At 44.5% G+C, this 17,425-nt stretch overlaps 1 protein-coding gene across 1 annotated transcript in view; it reads right to left on the minus strand.

Moving 5' to 3' along the window:
* Nr5a2 (nuclear receptor subfamily 5 group A member 2) overlaps positions 1-17,425 on the minus strand; it is a 120,903-nt gene that overhangs the window by 48,611 nt on the left and 54,867 nt on the right. Inside the window, exon 5 of the mRNA XM_052736569.1 lies at positions 2,984-3,103. Within this exon, the coding sequence (XP_052592529.1) occupies positions 2,984-3,103 (120 nt within the window). The remainder of the gene's footprint in view (positions 1-2,983; positions 3,104-17,425) is intronic.

Genomic DNA, 17,425 nt, shown 5'->3' on the forward strand with positions numbered 1-17,425 from the left:
ATAAAGGTCAGCCTGGGCTACACAGTCAACTCAAAAAACCATCTATCCCCATAGGAAAACACATGCTGTCCCTAAAGTTGTCCCTGCCTACATTAGGCTGTAGACATGAGGAAGGAGGAAGCGCCTCCCATCCCCCACCCCCCCACCCCACCTCCCCACCCCCGCCCCATGGACTTTAATAGATTAGTTTTCTTTAAAATACTGCTTGGCTCTTAGACTCAATAGAGCCCTCCTTTCTTCATCACTGCATCAACTGTCTCCTTATTACCGGCATGCGGCACACATTAAATTAATTATTGTTGGTTTAGCCTCTTCTCCAGTTTTTGCTGTCTGGGAAGTATTTATCATTCTTAGATAAAGTACTTGGGATTTTTCCTATCTCTCTGAGCTACTGGGTAGAAAGGGGTCTAAAAAGGAGATTAGTGACTAGAAAGTCACTGTCGCTAGCCCACACTGACGAGAGGATATTGAGTTGTGGAGAGAGTATGGGTGTGACTAGGAATGTGGTGAGGAAGAGCGATCTGCGTCTGGGGCTTGTGGCTAACTAATTTTACTCAGGTTTTCAGCTAGAGATACAACAGTTCTCATTATGCATACATAGTCATCTAGTTATCACTTGGCCAATATATTGAATGTTAGAGTAGGTGTTAAAAGCAGATGCAGAGTAACTTAACTGCAAATATCCTTTTCAATCCTGGGGGTGGAGCTCAATGGCAGAGTATGTGTGAGGCTCTAGATTATATTTTCTCATTGTGCGCACATACGCGCACATACACACCCACACACACATACACAGGGTTTGAGCCTCAGAACCAACACTCTCTCTCCCTCTCCCAGTCTCTCTCTGCCCCTGTCTGTCTCACCCCTCTTTCCCTTCCTAATTTTTCTCATGCTGTTGGAAAGCTCGTGAGCTCCAGAAGTCTTCCTGAGGGGCTCTTTGCTAGCCTTCTCTGTAACCGCAGGAGCCTGGGGTATGCTTTTCTTGTTTGCTCCATGGCAGACGGTAAAAAAGCCTTCTCCCATAGTTACCATAAATGAGAATGCTTGGTTACAAGAGCCATCATCCGGCTGTTGACATGGGGGAAGGTGGGAGCATCTGTACTGCAGGAAAAGTATAAAGAAAAAGCTAGGGCATTCCCTCCTTCCATTCACGTGCCCTGTCCGGAGTGGCAGTGACTGACAGCGAGGAAAACGCTGTTTATTCTGTGACTGTGTTTGGTTTTAAAAAAATCAAAGAGACAAGAGGTATACTTTCTCTACTTTTCCAACAGTAATTACGGTTACTCCAGGGTCACTCAAGGCAAACCAAACTAGTAATAAGGACTATTTCTAAAGAACTGGGATGAAATGGCACAATCCCATTTCACTTAAGAAAATGAGACTAAATTAATTCACGAGTTGTGTCTTTTATTTCTAATACAGCCTCTAGTTGGGCAAGGGTGGAGATGGTCATAGACATACCCTGTGATTGGACTCAAAATATGGGTAGCTTCCCTCCAAAGACTTGGGTCACAGAATGAAAACACCAAACAAGATTTGGAAGCCCAGGAAGTCAAATAGATTTTCCTCTCTTGAAAGTTTTTCTCCCCAGAGCTGCTGAGAGCAAGGACCAGACAGTGATGGAGACGGTCGAATTGATCCAGTCGGCAAAGGCTCTGAAATGGTGCTTGCTTTTAATTTGATTGGGAAATGTGATTTATTAATAATACGGCAAATGGTGTGAAGACAGCCTTTCATTTTCAAATCTGCACTGCTGCGGTTTCACAGTGCATAAACATTTATGACTGGACGTAAAAGGTGCCTGCGTGCCGGAGTCACCCTGGCTGAACGACGGATGCAGTGGTGCCCTGAATAGCTATGACCGAGTGGACTAAAGAACTCACAGGGTACCCTGAGTTTATATTACCAATCAATCCATCATTTGCAGGGAAAAGTACAAAACTAGAAGAATTTACCCAAACCCTACAAAGTTGGAATTAAGCCCATGGTCCTCCCTTTTCCATAGACGTCTACACAGCAGTCTCTGCTTTCCCATGTGATGCTCAAATGTCACCTTCTCCGTAAGGACAAACAACTGTCCTGTTGAAACTGTAATTCTTAGGCCCCACTGAAGCACATATCCATGAATATGTGCTCACTCCTTTCCCTTCTATTTCTTCTTTATTCCTTTGCTCCGATATACCACAGGTTTGTGCGTGAGGTTATTATTGTCAACCTCATGCTACAACCTCAAGTTCCAAAACGACAGGAAATATTTTCCTGTTTTACTCCCTAATGTACACAAGTGCCTCAGAATCGTGACCAGCGCACAGCCCGGCACCCAGGAAGTATAGATTCACCAAATATCCATTCCGAAACCACTCTGACTCCACAGCAATTTTCCTTTCTTGAAAACTGGCACTCCTGTCCCTTCTCATGTGCCTGCCTCTAGGCCAGCTATTTTGACTCTATGTGACATTTAAGTTAGACTCTTCCACTGACATCTTTCCAAAATAGCAAAGATTCTGGGGCTGGGTGGATAGCTCAAGAGTGGTGAGCACTTGCCTAACATGCACAAGACTCTGAGCTTTATCTTTAACACAACCATCACCACCATAATCCTCAGCATCATCACCACCAAACAATAAGGACTCTGCAGTTTATAAAGGAATGAAACTGGCGAGCTAACATACAGATGTGGCGTATTCGTGCAGACACTGAAGAGGAAAAGAACCCACCATTCAAAATTCTGAATTTGATTGGCTGTAATTTCTGACCGTATACAGGACTCCCCATCCTGCAGACTGGCAACAGGAAGCTGTTGATTCCGTTTCTTTTCCGAGATTATATCAGAGCAGGAACTGGGTACCAGGAGTCATCATTTCTCAGTTATTTGCAGCCAACCTCTCCCTTTCAAAGCACGAGAATGCTTCTGACCTAGTTAGGTTCCTGCCACTCTCAATGTGCTTAATAACGAGGTTTTGGTTTTCATCTGGATACTCACTTGTTGCCCAGTAATCAGCAAGAGGGACCCTTCCTTCCCATGTACCACTTGCCGGTAAATGTGATCCAGGATCAAGAGCTCACTCCAGCAGTTCTGAAGCAGCTTCATTTGGTCATCAACCTGCAATTGGAAAACAAGAGTGTGTTATTTGCTACCTTTGTGGTTTCACATAATTTTCCACGCAAGAAAAACCAATAAGCAAGGAAGTCCCTGTCAATGACCACTCAGATAGAGATGCTCAGTGTTGACATTGCTGCTCCTGGAAAACACTATTTTCATTTAGACAAATACTTCAGAGTATAAACTAAGTATTTATAATCAGTGCTCACATATGTAAAAGTTACACATCATAGCAGGCTGCCAAATAGAAAGAAAATTGACAGGGTAGCCTGAGGGATTTCTGGGGTAGAGGAACAGTGGCCAAATTGATCATGAGTGTTAACTATAATTCTTTTTTTTTTTTAATTTAATTTTTTTTTTTTTTTTTTTGGTTTTTCGAGACAGGGTTTCTCTATGTAGCTTTGCGCCTCTCTGGAACTCACTTGGTAGCCCAGGCTGGCCTCGAACTCACAGAGATCCACCTGGCTCTGCCTCCCGAGTGCTGGGATTAAAGGCGTGTGCCACCACCGCCCGGCTTTTATTTAATTTTTTAAAATGTAGTCTATGTATCTTTTACATCGTGTATCTTGATCCCATTCATTCCTGTCCCTTTGAATCTGCCATCCACCCATGTGCCGCTCCCCGCCACCATAAAGCAAAATTCAAGAGAAAAAAAAAAAAAGGAAGAAAATAAAATGAAAAAAAAAATTTTTTTTAAAGGAATTAAAAATCTTACAATGGAACTGAGCCTGGTGGCACATGCCTTTAATCCCAGCAATCCAGAGATAGAGGCAGAGGCAGGAGGGTCTCTATGAGTTCGAGGCTAGCCTGTTCTACAAAACAAGTTCCAGGACAGCCAGGACTCTTGTTACACAGAGAAACCCTGTCTCAACAAAACAAAACAAACAAACGAAAATCTTGTCATGAGATGTTGCAGTGTGACCCAACAAGTCACGCCGTATACCCCTTTGTCCACACATAACTACTTATAACTGTTTGCTGCAAAGAGTCATTGGTCTGGTTCAAGGCTCCTGGTCTCTCTATACAATCAGTACTGGGCCCCAACTACGACTCTTTCTGGACAATCCGCCGGCACCCTGCATTGTGGAGATCCTGCAGCTTTGGGTCTGCAGGTCAGGTCCCTTCATGTGCTCCAGCAGATCATAGACAAGGTGGATGTTGGGGCAGACCAAGTCATAACCCTGGGTCTGGGCAGCTGTAGGATTGGTCTGCCAGATGGGAAATGGGGACAGCTCTCCCATGGTCACAGTTTTAGGGCTGGCTCACCCAAACCTGCGCTAAGTGTTGGCTCTCTTGTGCTGCCCTGGTGTGGTGCAGGGCCTGCTCTCCTGAGTGTTAACTATAATTGTTAATGGTGCGAGACTCCCAAGAGAAGGATAACCAAGGCTATTCTTGTCTGTGACTCCAGAACTTGAAACATTTGAGCCAGCCTCAACTACACAGCACATAGGAAGCCAGCCAGGGCTACAGGAGCGCCTGTCTTAAAATAAAAACAAATGTCCTGTACTAAAGCTTATTTTTTTCCCACAAATCCTCGAAGTGCCAGTTTCATTTTGGGTAAAGGATGGCTGTGAAGATGAAAATGGGTAAAGTGCTGGGTCACAATGGGCATTTCACATACGTCCCATCTCACCCTCCAGAGAACTGTATTATTCAATGACAAAAAAACATTTATCTCATGTACTGTCTGCATATCTATGATCTAAATGTGGAGAGAATCCATCTGGCATCACAACTGTTCCTGACACTGAATTCCTTCTTTTGTAACAATGTGTACCAAACAAATCCCTGGTGTGTCTAAATGCAAGATCCTCATGCCACCCGTATACAGAAGCAATGCTAGCATATGGCGGGGAATGCTTTAAGGAGTGTCTTAAGAGTTTCTACTGCTGTGATAAAATGGTAAAAAGCATCTGAGGGAGGAAAGGGTTTATATCCGTTTACATTTCCACAACTGAGGGAAGTCAGGACAGGAACTCAAACAAGGCAGGAACCTGGAGGCAGGAGCTGATGCAGATGCCAAGGAGGAGTGCTGCTTACTGGCTTGTTCCCCATGGTTTACTCAGCCTGCTTTCTTATAGCATTAGCATCCCAGGACCACCAGCCCTGAGGTAGCACCACTCACAAAGGAATGGGCCCTCCTTCCTCAATCACTAATTACGAAAATGCCCTAGACTCTAGAGCCTAGAAGCTTGCCTACAGGCATGAAGGCATTTTCTCAGTTGAGGTTCCCTCCTCTCAAGTTGACACGGTAACTACCCAGCACAAAGAGTTTCGTGTGTTAGTTTAGCTTTTGATTCCCCGAACCTGCTTTGGAAGTTAGCCAAATTGGTACCATTCTGCTCCATTTTCAGATGGTACAATGGGGTCTCGGGGATGTGTTCTTTCTTTGGGGATGTGTTCCTCCCCAAATCTAGGTTGTCTCCCGATTAGACCAAAAGGTGTATGAAAAATCTGTACATGAAACCCTTTGTGCAGGTGCAAGGCCGGCCTTGGGTTCTGTCTTCAGTACCATGTGCTCCCTAACTTCCAAATCCCAATTGCACAGACTGAAGCTAACACCAAGCTGGTTGATGTTGCAAAAGCCCTCCATCAGAAAAAAGGGATGCCACGAAGAATTTCGTTTGTGTTTTCAGGATTAGGATTTGAGAACCCAGGACCTGAGGCAAATGCTTTACTACTGAGCAAGCCCAAGTGGCTATTTGTGAGTTAATTATTTGGTGGGATTAAGTGTCGGGCTCTGGGATAAATGAGGTAAGCCTTCATGGAAATCACTTGCTTGGCCTAACACCCAGCGGAGCACCTGACAGTGGAGTTTTCTTCCTTCTTTAGAGGCCCGTCTCCAGAGTGCTGTGTGGTGCTGGGAGGGGAGGGGAGGGGAGGGGCGGGTGGGCGCAGCGGCTGGGTACTTGAGGATAAAGTACCAAGGGTTGCCTGCAAGTAAGGCACTGCATCCTGATGACCGAGCAAGAGCCATGTCATTGCACCCAGGGCAGACGGCAGTTCTCTCTCTTGGATGCTAAGGGTGATTTCAGAGCAAAGTGCAGGCTGCTCCTCCGGGTTTTATTGCGCCCTCATATGCTATCAGCATCTCATTGCGAATTTATCAGTCTGCAATGGTAATTTGGCTCCGTCCATTTTTAAAAATGTGATATGAAGCTTTAGTTAGTTAGTTAGCACTCTTTTCAGGGAAGCCCAAAAACTGAACTTTGAGATCGTCTTTCCAACAAGGGCTGCACAGGAGAACGTTGGACAGAACTTCCAGGAGGCGAGGCCAGGCAGACCTCCAAAGTCCACCTGTGGGTACAGAATGGGGATTCTGGCTTGAGAATCTAGTGATACAGCAAGAAAAGTTAGTGTGACAGAGCACGCCTCTAATCCCAGCACTTGGGAGGCAGAGGCAGGTGGATCTGTGAGTTCAAGCCCAGCCTGGCATGAGTTTCGGGTCAGCCAGAGCTACATAGTGAGATCCTGTACTACTCTTCCAGGATTCACAGAAACCATGTCAGGTGGCTCACAACTGCCGTGATACTCAAGTTCTGGGAGATCTGACTGCAGATCTAAATTCTCTGGCCTCTCTGGGTATCTGCATTCACATATAGATGCCTATACATACACATAATTAAAAATGATTAAAAAATCTTTTAAATAATGAAAGAGTAAGTAAAGGGCAACTGTCGTGGTGATGAAGGAAGATGAATGGGCATTAAGAAGCATGTTTCCTGATATCCCCCTTCATTTTCATTTGATGATCACCTGTTTTTCACATAACAAAAGAGACACAGACACAGTTACTGAAACAGAGCTTGCCATAGTGACTGCACAGTGAAACTCTAGCACAGAACTCTAACGTTCCCTAGTCCTTTAGAATGTTGAGGCACATGTTCAAGCCTGCTCCGTTCCATCCCAGTCCCAGCCCCCGACCCCTACATCTTTGGAAATGAAAGAAATAGGTGAGTGTCTACTTCTACAATTAGTGTTATTTTGATCTTTTTGTTTTAAATGCTGTGCTGATCATGACAGCATTTATTCCCATAACTTGTCTGTTTCACAATGCATCTGTTTGTCTGTCCTCCTCACAAGAGGCACATGATGCTTTTTAAATGAAGAACAAATGCCTGAATCACTTCCACCTCTGGTTGTCGCTTTCTCCCTGTGTATTTCACGTAGCCAGACCCGAGGGGCAAGCGAGTGTCCCCTTTGGCCCTTGTAAAAGAAATGACAGTTTTTGCATACAGTGACCAGCCACATGTGGCTGGCACTCCGGAGCTGGCCCTCGGTAAGGATTTCCGGACTGATGATAATTTCAAGAGCCCTCCTCAGCAACTGACCCTTTGTTTGAACACCCTCTGACCAAACACCAAAAGGGTATTTGAACATCTTTTACACCACTATTCTGTTGCATAATTGTTTCTGTGATATTTTATGACATCTTGAAATTGGTGAGAGTGAGGCTTTATGCTGCTCTGGATGACATCGCCTTCATGAGCACAGTAAATAAAGGGGGCTGGGAAAAGACGATGTCTTCTTATCTATCTCTAGATAACAAGTGTTGTCAATTTGTAATATATTTGTGTATATAAATATGCATATATGTGTACATATACACACATATATGTATAGATACATATTTAATTTTTATATATAATTTTTTTCTTTAGAAGAGCTTTAAAGAAATGACTACCAGGAGCCAGAAGGAAAGACTAACTTTTTTTTTTTTTTTTTTTTTGGTTTTTTCAAGACAGGGTTTCTCTGTGTAGCTTTGCGCCTTTCCTGGTACTCGCTTTGGAGACCAGGCTGGCCTCGAACTCACAGAGATTCACCTGCCTCTGCCTCCCGAGTGCTGGGATTAAAGGCGTGCGCCACCACTGCCCGGCAACATTTTTTAAAAGGAAATTCTGCTAGCATTAATGCTGTAATGTTTAGGGTGGCATTTGGGGAGCCCAGGAGGAAGACTGATTAGCTATCAGTCCCATTATAGAGCAAAATGTCTCACTAGTGGTTAGCAACAGCACCCCCATAAGCCTGGGTTATCTGCTGTAATAAAAGAAAGGGCTTATCTCAGAAACTAGTTACTCATCAGAGAAACTATTTATGCTGATATTCTAGATGAGGCTGTAAAGGAACACAAGTCTCATACAGCTACAAAGCATTGCTTCCCACAACACAGCCTGTTAATCATTAGAAGTGTGAGCATCCTCGTGCCGAGACAGGACCTGGCAATCCACCTGAAGAAAAACGTACAGATCTTTCTCAACTCCGCATTCAAGTTATCAAGCCTTTTTGTTACCCGCCCTTAACTTTGAGCAGGTAAGAAACTGGCTGAGCTGACGTTTCACTTTCCCTCTCGCAGAGAGTTTCTTTTGGTTTGGTTTGGTTTTCAGATTTGGTCATATCCTTTCCCTTTTACAAGTAAGTTCTCCCACATCCTCCCCAGCTCCCTACCCAATCAAGTTCTTGCACCTTCCACCTTCTCTCTTTAATGAAAAACAAACAAACAAGCAAATAGATAAATACACACCCACCAAACCCCAAACCCAAGATACCACACCGTAACTACAACAACAAAACACAGAAAACCACAGAGTCCATTTCTCTTGGCTTACTGCTCCTGCACACGGAGCCTGCCCTGGATTATGGTTGGCATATGCAGTGTCAATCAATTGGAGAAAACTGATTTTCCCCTCTCCAAGCAGGTATCGGTTGAAAGCAGCTTCTTGGATAGGGGTGGGACTTTGTGTCTCTTTTTCTCCTTCTCAGTTGCAGAGGCTTTTATTAAACCACGAATCATCATAGTTGAGCTTTAGAAAAGTAAGGAAGACATTTGACTAAAATGGACAGGTGGATTAAAGTAGGCACCAGCCTATCTCTTGTTTCAGACCACCAACTTGGTGCACAGGACCTATGTTTAAAATGGGAGTGGGGGTGTTGGATGAAGTGAGGGACAGATGACTAAGACATAATCTGTGCTTTTCAGAATTCACACTCTAGTGACAGAAGCAGACTGTCAACCAGATGCCCAAAGGCCCATTCTACCGGTACTCCAGGGTCACAGAAAAAGGGCATGCGCAGACTTAACTTTGTAGAATTTTATTTATTTATTTATTTATTTATTTATTTATTTATTTATTTATTTATTCTTAGCTTTCGGTTTTGGGGACGGGATCTCTCAATGTAGCCCTGGCTGGCCTCAGATCTCTGGATCTGCCCACCTCTGCCACTTGAGTAAAGACATGTGCCGCCATGTCCAGCACTTGTAGATTTAAAAAAAAACAAAAACAAAACTCTCTGCTCCTCTTATTCACTTCGGTTAGAATAACTCCTGAATCCAAATGTAGTTTAAAAGTGAAAGAAAAGGAAAACACAGAAAACGGGGCTGATGCAATAGCTCAGGGGGTGTCAGCACTTGCCGCCAAGCTTGATGACCTGAGTTCAACCCCTGGGACCCATGGCCCGAAGGAGAGAGCAGAGGCCTGCCAACTGTCCTCTGACTCTACCTGCAAATCATTCCCTCCAAAATAAATAGACAAATGCACGCATGTTCTACTATTTAAACATTCTGCATCACTACAAACAATGCCTGGGTACTATTTTTTCCCCCTAGCAAAAAGCAAGCAAACAAAGCTCTGAAGGTGGGTCACCGTTTCATTTCGCAGCTTCGGTGACATTTCTATACGTATATTCAAAAGCAGTGAGAAGAAAAATCAAAACCCAAACCACCCGAAAGCCAGCTTAACAAATTTCAGTAAGAACCTGCTTCAGGCAAGACAGACACATGGCTCTCTTAATGGTTTAGTGTTTTATAAAGAACACAGATGACTTATCTGGAAACCCATATAGTAAACTGCTACAAAGTCCAAGAAAAAAAAATGACTTCACATTAACAATAATTAAACAAGCACTGGAACAATACTGAGCCAGAGAACTAACAGTCAGTAAATCTCTAATCAGTTGCTGCAATGCGGGTAGATTTATTTCCCCCTCCCAGATAGACGACGAGTCCAGCATGCTTCCAGCTGTGTTGCTGCTGCTCACAATGCAGGGAAGGACCTGGCTGGTCACAGGTACCGAGTCTGGGCTATGTTGGCCCTTTCTATACTTCTCCAATGGAGTGCCAAAGGATCTCCATCAAGCTTCCGGTGGAGGTGAACACTTCGAGGAGGGGAGAGGGCTTTAACTCCCTATCTGCCTCTTCCTTTTCATTCCCACAAGCCACCCGGGATGGGGAGTGAGTCTCCATCCATTCCCCCTTACACTCAGGTCAAGACCAAGAAATGCCCGGAACCTAGGACTGTGACAGTAGGCACACGTCTCTCTTTTGCTGGAATCCATCATACAGGTGGATATTAGAACCATCTGGGTTGTACATATTGTTGCTCTGGACTTGAACTTCTTCCCAATTCCCCGGACCCTCCTCCAAGGTGCTTCAGCACGCCAGAGCGTGGGAACAGGTGGACACTGGGACAGTTATCAGTGGACGGGCTGATCTCCGGGCAGGATGGCAGCAGTAGCTAATGAGAGTTGCCTGTGATCGTGGCAATCAGCTCTGTTCATGTGGATGCGCCATCTTGTCTATGGCTCCAGTAATGATAAGCAGGACTTCTGGTAAGTCTCCTTCCTATCATCCCAGGTCACTGTAGCTCTCTCAGGGGCATCACCTGTTAGCTGCTGTCATCTCCCTGTGGGGACACTGGGCTATAGCAACTACCAGGAAACAAGGTGTCAAATTCTGTGCCAAGCTCGCATCCAGGCAGCTTTCTTTCCCTAACGAAAGGGCTTTGTGGACCAAAAGTTTTTTGTTTTTTGATTTTTTGGAGGTGCTGGGTATTGGATTTAGAGTCTCATATATGTTATACAAGCTTTTTACCATTGAGCTATATTCCCAATCATTGCCACTGATTAATTGACCATTGATTGATTGATTGATTGATTGATTGATTGATTAGTTGACACAGGGCCTACAAAGTTTCCCAGACATTCCTGAACTCACTCTGTAAGCTCATCTGGCTATTGAACACTAAGATCCCCTGCATCAGCCTCCCAATGAGGCTGAGATTAGACCTGTGTCACGAGACCCAGCTATGTTCATACACTAAAAAATAAGCCAATAAGACAAAGCTTTACATCCGTGAACTCCGTAATCCCCACAGCACTTGGTAAGGCGACTGAACATGATCCCTGTTTTGCTAATGGGGAAATTGAAGCACCAAAGTTATGTAATTTTTGCAATAGGTTTGTGCTAAATTGAAAAGTTCGTGATCTTAGTGACCAGGAATATTAGTATAGCAGCACCTCTCCCAAGGATAATCACAAGTTCCCCGAGAAGTCGTTAAAAAATCTGCCGCCTTCTGAAGTCCCCCTCCCTGACCAGCTCCATCCATGCTGGCTATACCTGCACTCTCCTCTTGTAACAAATTCATCTATCTATGTTGACTTTTGCCAAATTCTTAAACTGGGGATTGAAAACATGACCGTCTATAGACTTGGAAAATTAAAATATAGACAATAATCCTTTGTGAGAACAGAGTCAAAAAACAAAACAAAACAAAAAAAACCCTCTCCCATGTGCAGCAACCCCATAACCTGGAATAAAGGATGTCACAGAGTACCTTTCCCTCTCCAGCTGCCCCCACCAGTGGTGATGGAGAGAAGCAGCCCTCAGGCAATGTCTAAGACATTGTCGGTGGACAGAAGACTAAGGAACACCATCCAGAGTCACTTGGTGTGGTATATAGCATAGTCCTGGATCTCAGCATCGCCCCCCCACGCCACCCCCCAAGGGGAGCACAGCCAATGTCAGTGTGGTATAGCACAGTCCTGAATCTCAGGATCTCCTAAGGGAAGCACAGTGAATGTCAGTGTGGTATAACACAGTCCTGAATCTCAGCATCCCCTAAGGGAAGCACAGTGAATATCCAACAGTGGACATTCACAATCATGAAGAGTCCTCAGCAAGCTCACTAGTCATCTAGGAAGGAAGGAAATCGGGGGTGTCTGAACTTGTCTGAGTGATCTTCTATCAAAGACGGTTAACTTTTCTTTAGTCCCGTGCTTCCAAGGATCATCCAGACTGTCCATGAGTGCTGTCTGTGAGTGCCAATACCTTGTACCCAGGGACGTTAATGAAGCATTGCTTTCAGTAAAGTTGTGCTCCCTCCAGAGAGTAAATGTGAAGTACTAAGAGACACTAACTCCAAGTTTTATCGATAGGGCTGCAGAGAGTATGCAAATATTAAATATCAACATTCAGAAACACATATTCAGATCAGTTATTACAAGGGAATGCCTATAATTCCAGCTCTCCAGAGGCTTAGCCTAAAGTTCAGCCTGGGCTACATAGAGACATCCTTTCTCAAAACCTCTGCATGAAAGCTGAGAAGATATCTTAGTGGTTAAGGGCACTGGCCTGGGTTCAGTTCCCAGCACCCACATGGTGGCTCACAACCATCTGTAACTCCAGATCCTAAGGATTCTGATGCCCTTTGCTGACCTCCTTGGCCACCAGACATGCAAGTGGTGCACAGACATACATACAAGCAAAATACCTATACACTTAAATCAATTTTAAAAACTCACGAGGGGCTGGAGAGATGACTCAGCAGTTAAGAGCACTGGGTGCTCTTCCAGAGGACCCAGGTTCAATTCCACACACCCACATGACAGCTCACAACTGTCTGTAATTCAATTTCCAGGAGATCTGACACCCTTACAGATAGACATGCAGGCAAAACACCAATGCACATAAAATTTAAAAAAATCATTTAAAAATGCATATAAAAACACTCACTCATGTGCATATACATGTATGTGTGTGTGCGTGCGCACATGCGCATGTGTGCACACCCACGCACACACTCTTAAAACTCCATTTTCTGCCAAGCCCCTGATGCTTTGACAGTGGTTCTCAATCTTCCTAATGCTGTGATGCTTTAATCAAATTCCTCATGCTGTGATGACCCCCAAACATGAAATTATTGCTACTTCATACCTATAATTTTGCTACTGTTATGAACTGCAATGTAAATATTTGATCTGTATCTTCAATAGTGAGGCTGAGAACCACTGTTCCATGGGAATGGTATTAAAGATTTTTTAAAAATAGGGACTAGTTAGTGGGGCTGGAGAGATGGCTCAGTGGTTAAAAACACCGGCTGCTCTTCCAGAGGTTCAGGGTTCAATTCCTAGTATTCATATGGCAGCTTACAACTGTCTACAGTTGTATATGAACTAATTCCCTCTTCTGGTGTGAAGACATATATATGCAGACAAAACACTCATATACTTAAACTGAATCTTAAAAAAAAAGCTAGGGACTAGTTAACCTAAAATCACTATCATATCAGATTATAAACACATTCCCAATCAGCAATAAAACTAAACAGCATATTCTGGGTACCCTGAAGACTTCATGAATATGTGACCCGGTTTGGTCCCCCACTCCCACCTCCACTCCCCAGACAGTTTGTCTTTGTGGTCCTGGCTGTCCTGGAACTCAATTTGTAGATCAGGCCTGCCTCTGCCTCCTGAGGGCCACCATGCCTGGGCTCAGTGACTGGGTTCTTACATTAAGAACTTACAAAGAACAGGAGAAACAAGACCCTGGTCTTGTCAACGAGTGTACAAAACAAGTGTGTGAACCCGTGGCCAAGGAGCTCCAAGTCAGGGCTGTGACTTTGGACAAAGAACCCAGAGCTGAACTCCAGCTGTGTTTAGTCGATGTTTCCCCCAAATGAGATGCATGTGAACCAGGGACAAACACATAAAGGACCTTACACAGCACAGGTACAGTGCCGTCTAAATCAAGAAAAGAAGGGGTTGGGGATTTAGCTCAGTGGTAGAGCACTTGCCTAGTAAGCACAAGGCCCTGGGTTCGGTCCTCAGCTCTGGGGGGCGGGGGGAGCGCGGGGAGGAAAAGAATTAAGATGCTAAGTGAAATAAAAGGAAAAAGTTCAGGTGATGGAGAAGATGGACGGATGTCAAACACCCTGTGGAGCTTTTCCTTGCTTGGGCACAATGGCATTGGTGGCTACTACCAATTCTCCTATTCTTCAGTTCAGAAATCCCCTGTGTGTAATTAAAGAAATGTCCTCACCTGTTTGCCCTGGAAGATGATATGCAAGCAAGGAAATTCCATTGAAGGAGACATGCTGGCTAGTTTTATGTCACTTTGATACAAGCTAGAGTCATTTTGGGAGAAGGAGCCTCAGTTGAGAAAACGGACCCGCTAGACTGACCTACGGACAAGCCTGTGGTGCATTTTCTTGACTGACAATTGGTGTGAGAGGGCCCAGCTCACTGTGGGCAGTGCCACCCCTGGCTGGCAGTCTTGGGTGCTGTAAGAAGGCAGGCTGAGAAAGCCACGAAAAGGAAGCTGGCAGCAGTACTTCTCCATGGCCTCTGCTTCAGGTCCTGCCTTGAGCTCCTGCCCTGGCTTCCTTGTATGATGGACTAAAAGCTGAAATAAACTCTTTCTTCCTCAAGTGGCTTTAAAACTTTTTTTTTTTTTGGTTTTTCGAGACAGGGTTTCTCTGTGTAGCTTTGCGCCTTTCCTGGAACTCACTTGGTAGCCCAGGCTGGCCTCGAACTCACAGAGATCCGCCTGGCTCTGCCTCCCGAGTGCTGGGATTAAAGGCGTGCGCCACCACTGCCCGGCTTTTTTTTTTTTTTTTTTTTTTTTTTTTTTGGGAAAACTTATTTTTAATTGAAATAGAATTACCTTACTTTTCTCTCTCCAGCTACTCCCCGTGACCCTGGCTGGATTCCCTTCTCATGAACCCCACTCCAGCGGACAGTCTTTCTTTTCTATTACATGCATGTGTATGTATGTGGATACAGAGACACACACCAAACAACCTGCTCATCCATTTTTATGGTTTGTGTGGCTATGGTTTCGGGGCTGACTCTCATGTACTGGATAACCAATACAGGGGCTCATCCCTACATCCCTAGGAGAGGCTAATTCTCCTTCTCTAAACATCGTTACTTGCCTTTGTCTAGGTGTGGAATCCATGAACATTTCCCTCTTTCATGTCAGCCCGTCCATTTATATTGTCACATTGCAAAACAAAACTGGACACAATGCAGAGCTCAACGGATCACAGGGCACACAGTCCCAATGGATACGTCAGTATCATCTCGCCTGTATTTTATGGCTTGGGGAACATCTGGGAAGGAGGGTCAGAAACACTGTAGGAGCGAGAACATCAGATATCAGCAAGTCTGCTTTGGAACAGCCTCTCCTAAGAATGACTGCATAAACCCAAGTTGCTTTTCTGGCCATGGTGTTTTATCACAGCAATAGAAATCCTAAGACGACGATGTATTTTCTGTTGGCTTCCTTACAAGGTCAAGAAAGGATTTGTGAATATGGTGACATCTTCATAATCAGGCAATGAAGTTATGTCGCGGTTCTCCCTTCTAGTCACTGTCTTAACAATAAGCATGCCACGAGGCAGGGGAGAATTCCAGGGTTGTGACAAGCCCATCATGTAGTATCTTAGATTAATCATGAATGGAAGAAAGTTCCGGCTGTTCCATTCTTTGTGAAACAGAAAAACACAGTTGAGGTCCTTGAGATGACAAGGTGGAGGAGAAAGAGACAAGACGGGTGATATTCTACAGAGCATACTCTGTGCCCTCTACAGTCACTTAATTGTCCTTTCTAGAATGCACTGCAGTCTTTAAAAAAAGTGTTGAGAGGCTAACATGTCCTTGGTCCCTTTTGGCTAGCTGCTTCAATCAGGCAGTTAGCCAAAAAAAAAAAAGGGGGGGGGAACCCAGTGGCCTAAATATCTCTTGCCAAAAACACAACTAAAATTGGGACAGAAGTGAAGCCACAGTCCCTAGGGACTATTCAGTGATGGGAATTCTCCGGGCACAAAAATTCCTAGGAGAATTTTCCTTTCAAGTTCCCCAGGAATACACAACAGGATTTGTCCCTTCACGTTACTCAAATTCCTCTTTCAGGTCACCACAGTGCCAAATGTGGGCTTGCTCTGCGTCTTCAGAGACCCCCAGAGATGGATGGGTTCACAGAAGAGCCTGGCCTGGGCCAAGAGCTCCAGGGTTGGAAGTTGGCTCTCAAGGTGCTGAAAGGTCATTTCTCGGGAAACCACACAATTTTTGCTTTGCTAAAAGTTTTTCAACAGGGTGTATCTAGAAAGATCTATCCTGGTACTCTAAACATAGCACACTAATGCCAAACAGTTCCCATGAAAACTCCCTGTGACTGGCAGTATGCATGGCCTCCCCCAACACTTACCGCTCAGATTGAGTGTTGATCTGCAATCTTCTATGCTGAGTCATACCTGGTCCTAGTCCTTTGTCACAGTTTGTGCTTAACTAGTATTTACTTGCTCATACCAAAAGGATCCGGGAACTACCTTTGGGTCAATGATGTCGTTTTGCAGAAGAAATTCAGGATGGGTGGGCTATAATTTCAGTACATTGACTACAGGTGCATGAAACAGCAGAGGAATCCGGGCATCCCACCCGAGTGCAATTTAACTACACTTGTCATAGAGAAATAAAGAGCAGCCTTCTTGTTTTTAGCCTTAAAACTCTTAACTGTTACAGTTGGGGTCTTACATGTTCCTCAGAGACTCCTGGGATAAAGGTTTGTTCATACCTGATGGTGCCACTGGGTAGTGATGGGACTTTTGTGGGGTGGGACCTAATGGAAGGATGTCAATATCCCTTGAAGGGGTTGTTCAGCTGGGCCCCTCCCCATTATCACAGGTGAACAGTCTCCTCCACTGTAAGCTCCCATAGCTCTATGTACCATCACCTTGCCAAAGGTCCAAAGGTGAATAGGCTTGACCCCAATTCTAACCTCTGAGAGCCAAATAATGAGCCAAAATAAATGGTTCTTCCTACTGAGTGCATTGTATGGGGTATTTTGTCTCATTGATAGAAGGCTGACTAAAAATGTTCCAAGTTACTTCCCACAAGGAAATACGTTAACAGTGATATAATTTCTCTTTTTCAAATGTAAAGACATTTATGGTTTGGGAAATAGAGACCTTTGAAAAGTTGCAAAGGCAGACACCAAATAACAGGACTTCCGCATGCTCTCCACCTGGGGGAGGACTGTGAAGGCATCTGAGGATGGAGGACTGCTGTTTGCTTAATCCCACAGGGGTATGGCTTTATGCTCTGAAAGAAGATGGGAGTTTTCCTCAGAATGGCAGCATGAAAATGCAGAAACTGCCTGAGATAAAAGGATACACGGTCTATTTCTGAAAATCCAAAACTTAATTATGTGATTAAGTAACAAAGAGTTACTTGACTCTTGTCTCAATATTTTTAGGCAAGTAAGAACTT

This window comes from Peromyscus californicus, unplaced genomic scaffold (assembly GCF_007827085.1).
Source record: "Peromyscus californicus insignis strain IS unplaced genomic scaffold, ASM782708v3 Scaffold_14__1_contigs__length_90479793_seg_2, whole genome shotgun sequence".
NCBI classification, from domain to species: domain Eukaryota; kingdom Metazoa; phylum Chordata; class Mammalia; order Rodentia; family Cricetidae; genus Peromyscus; species Peromyscus californicus.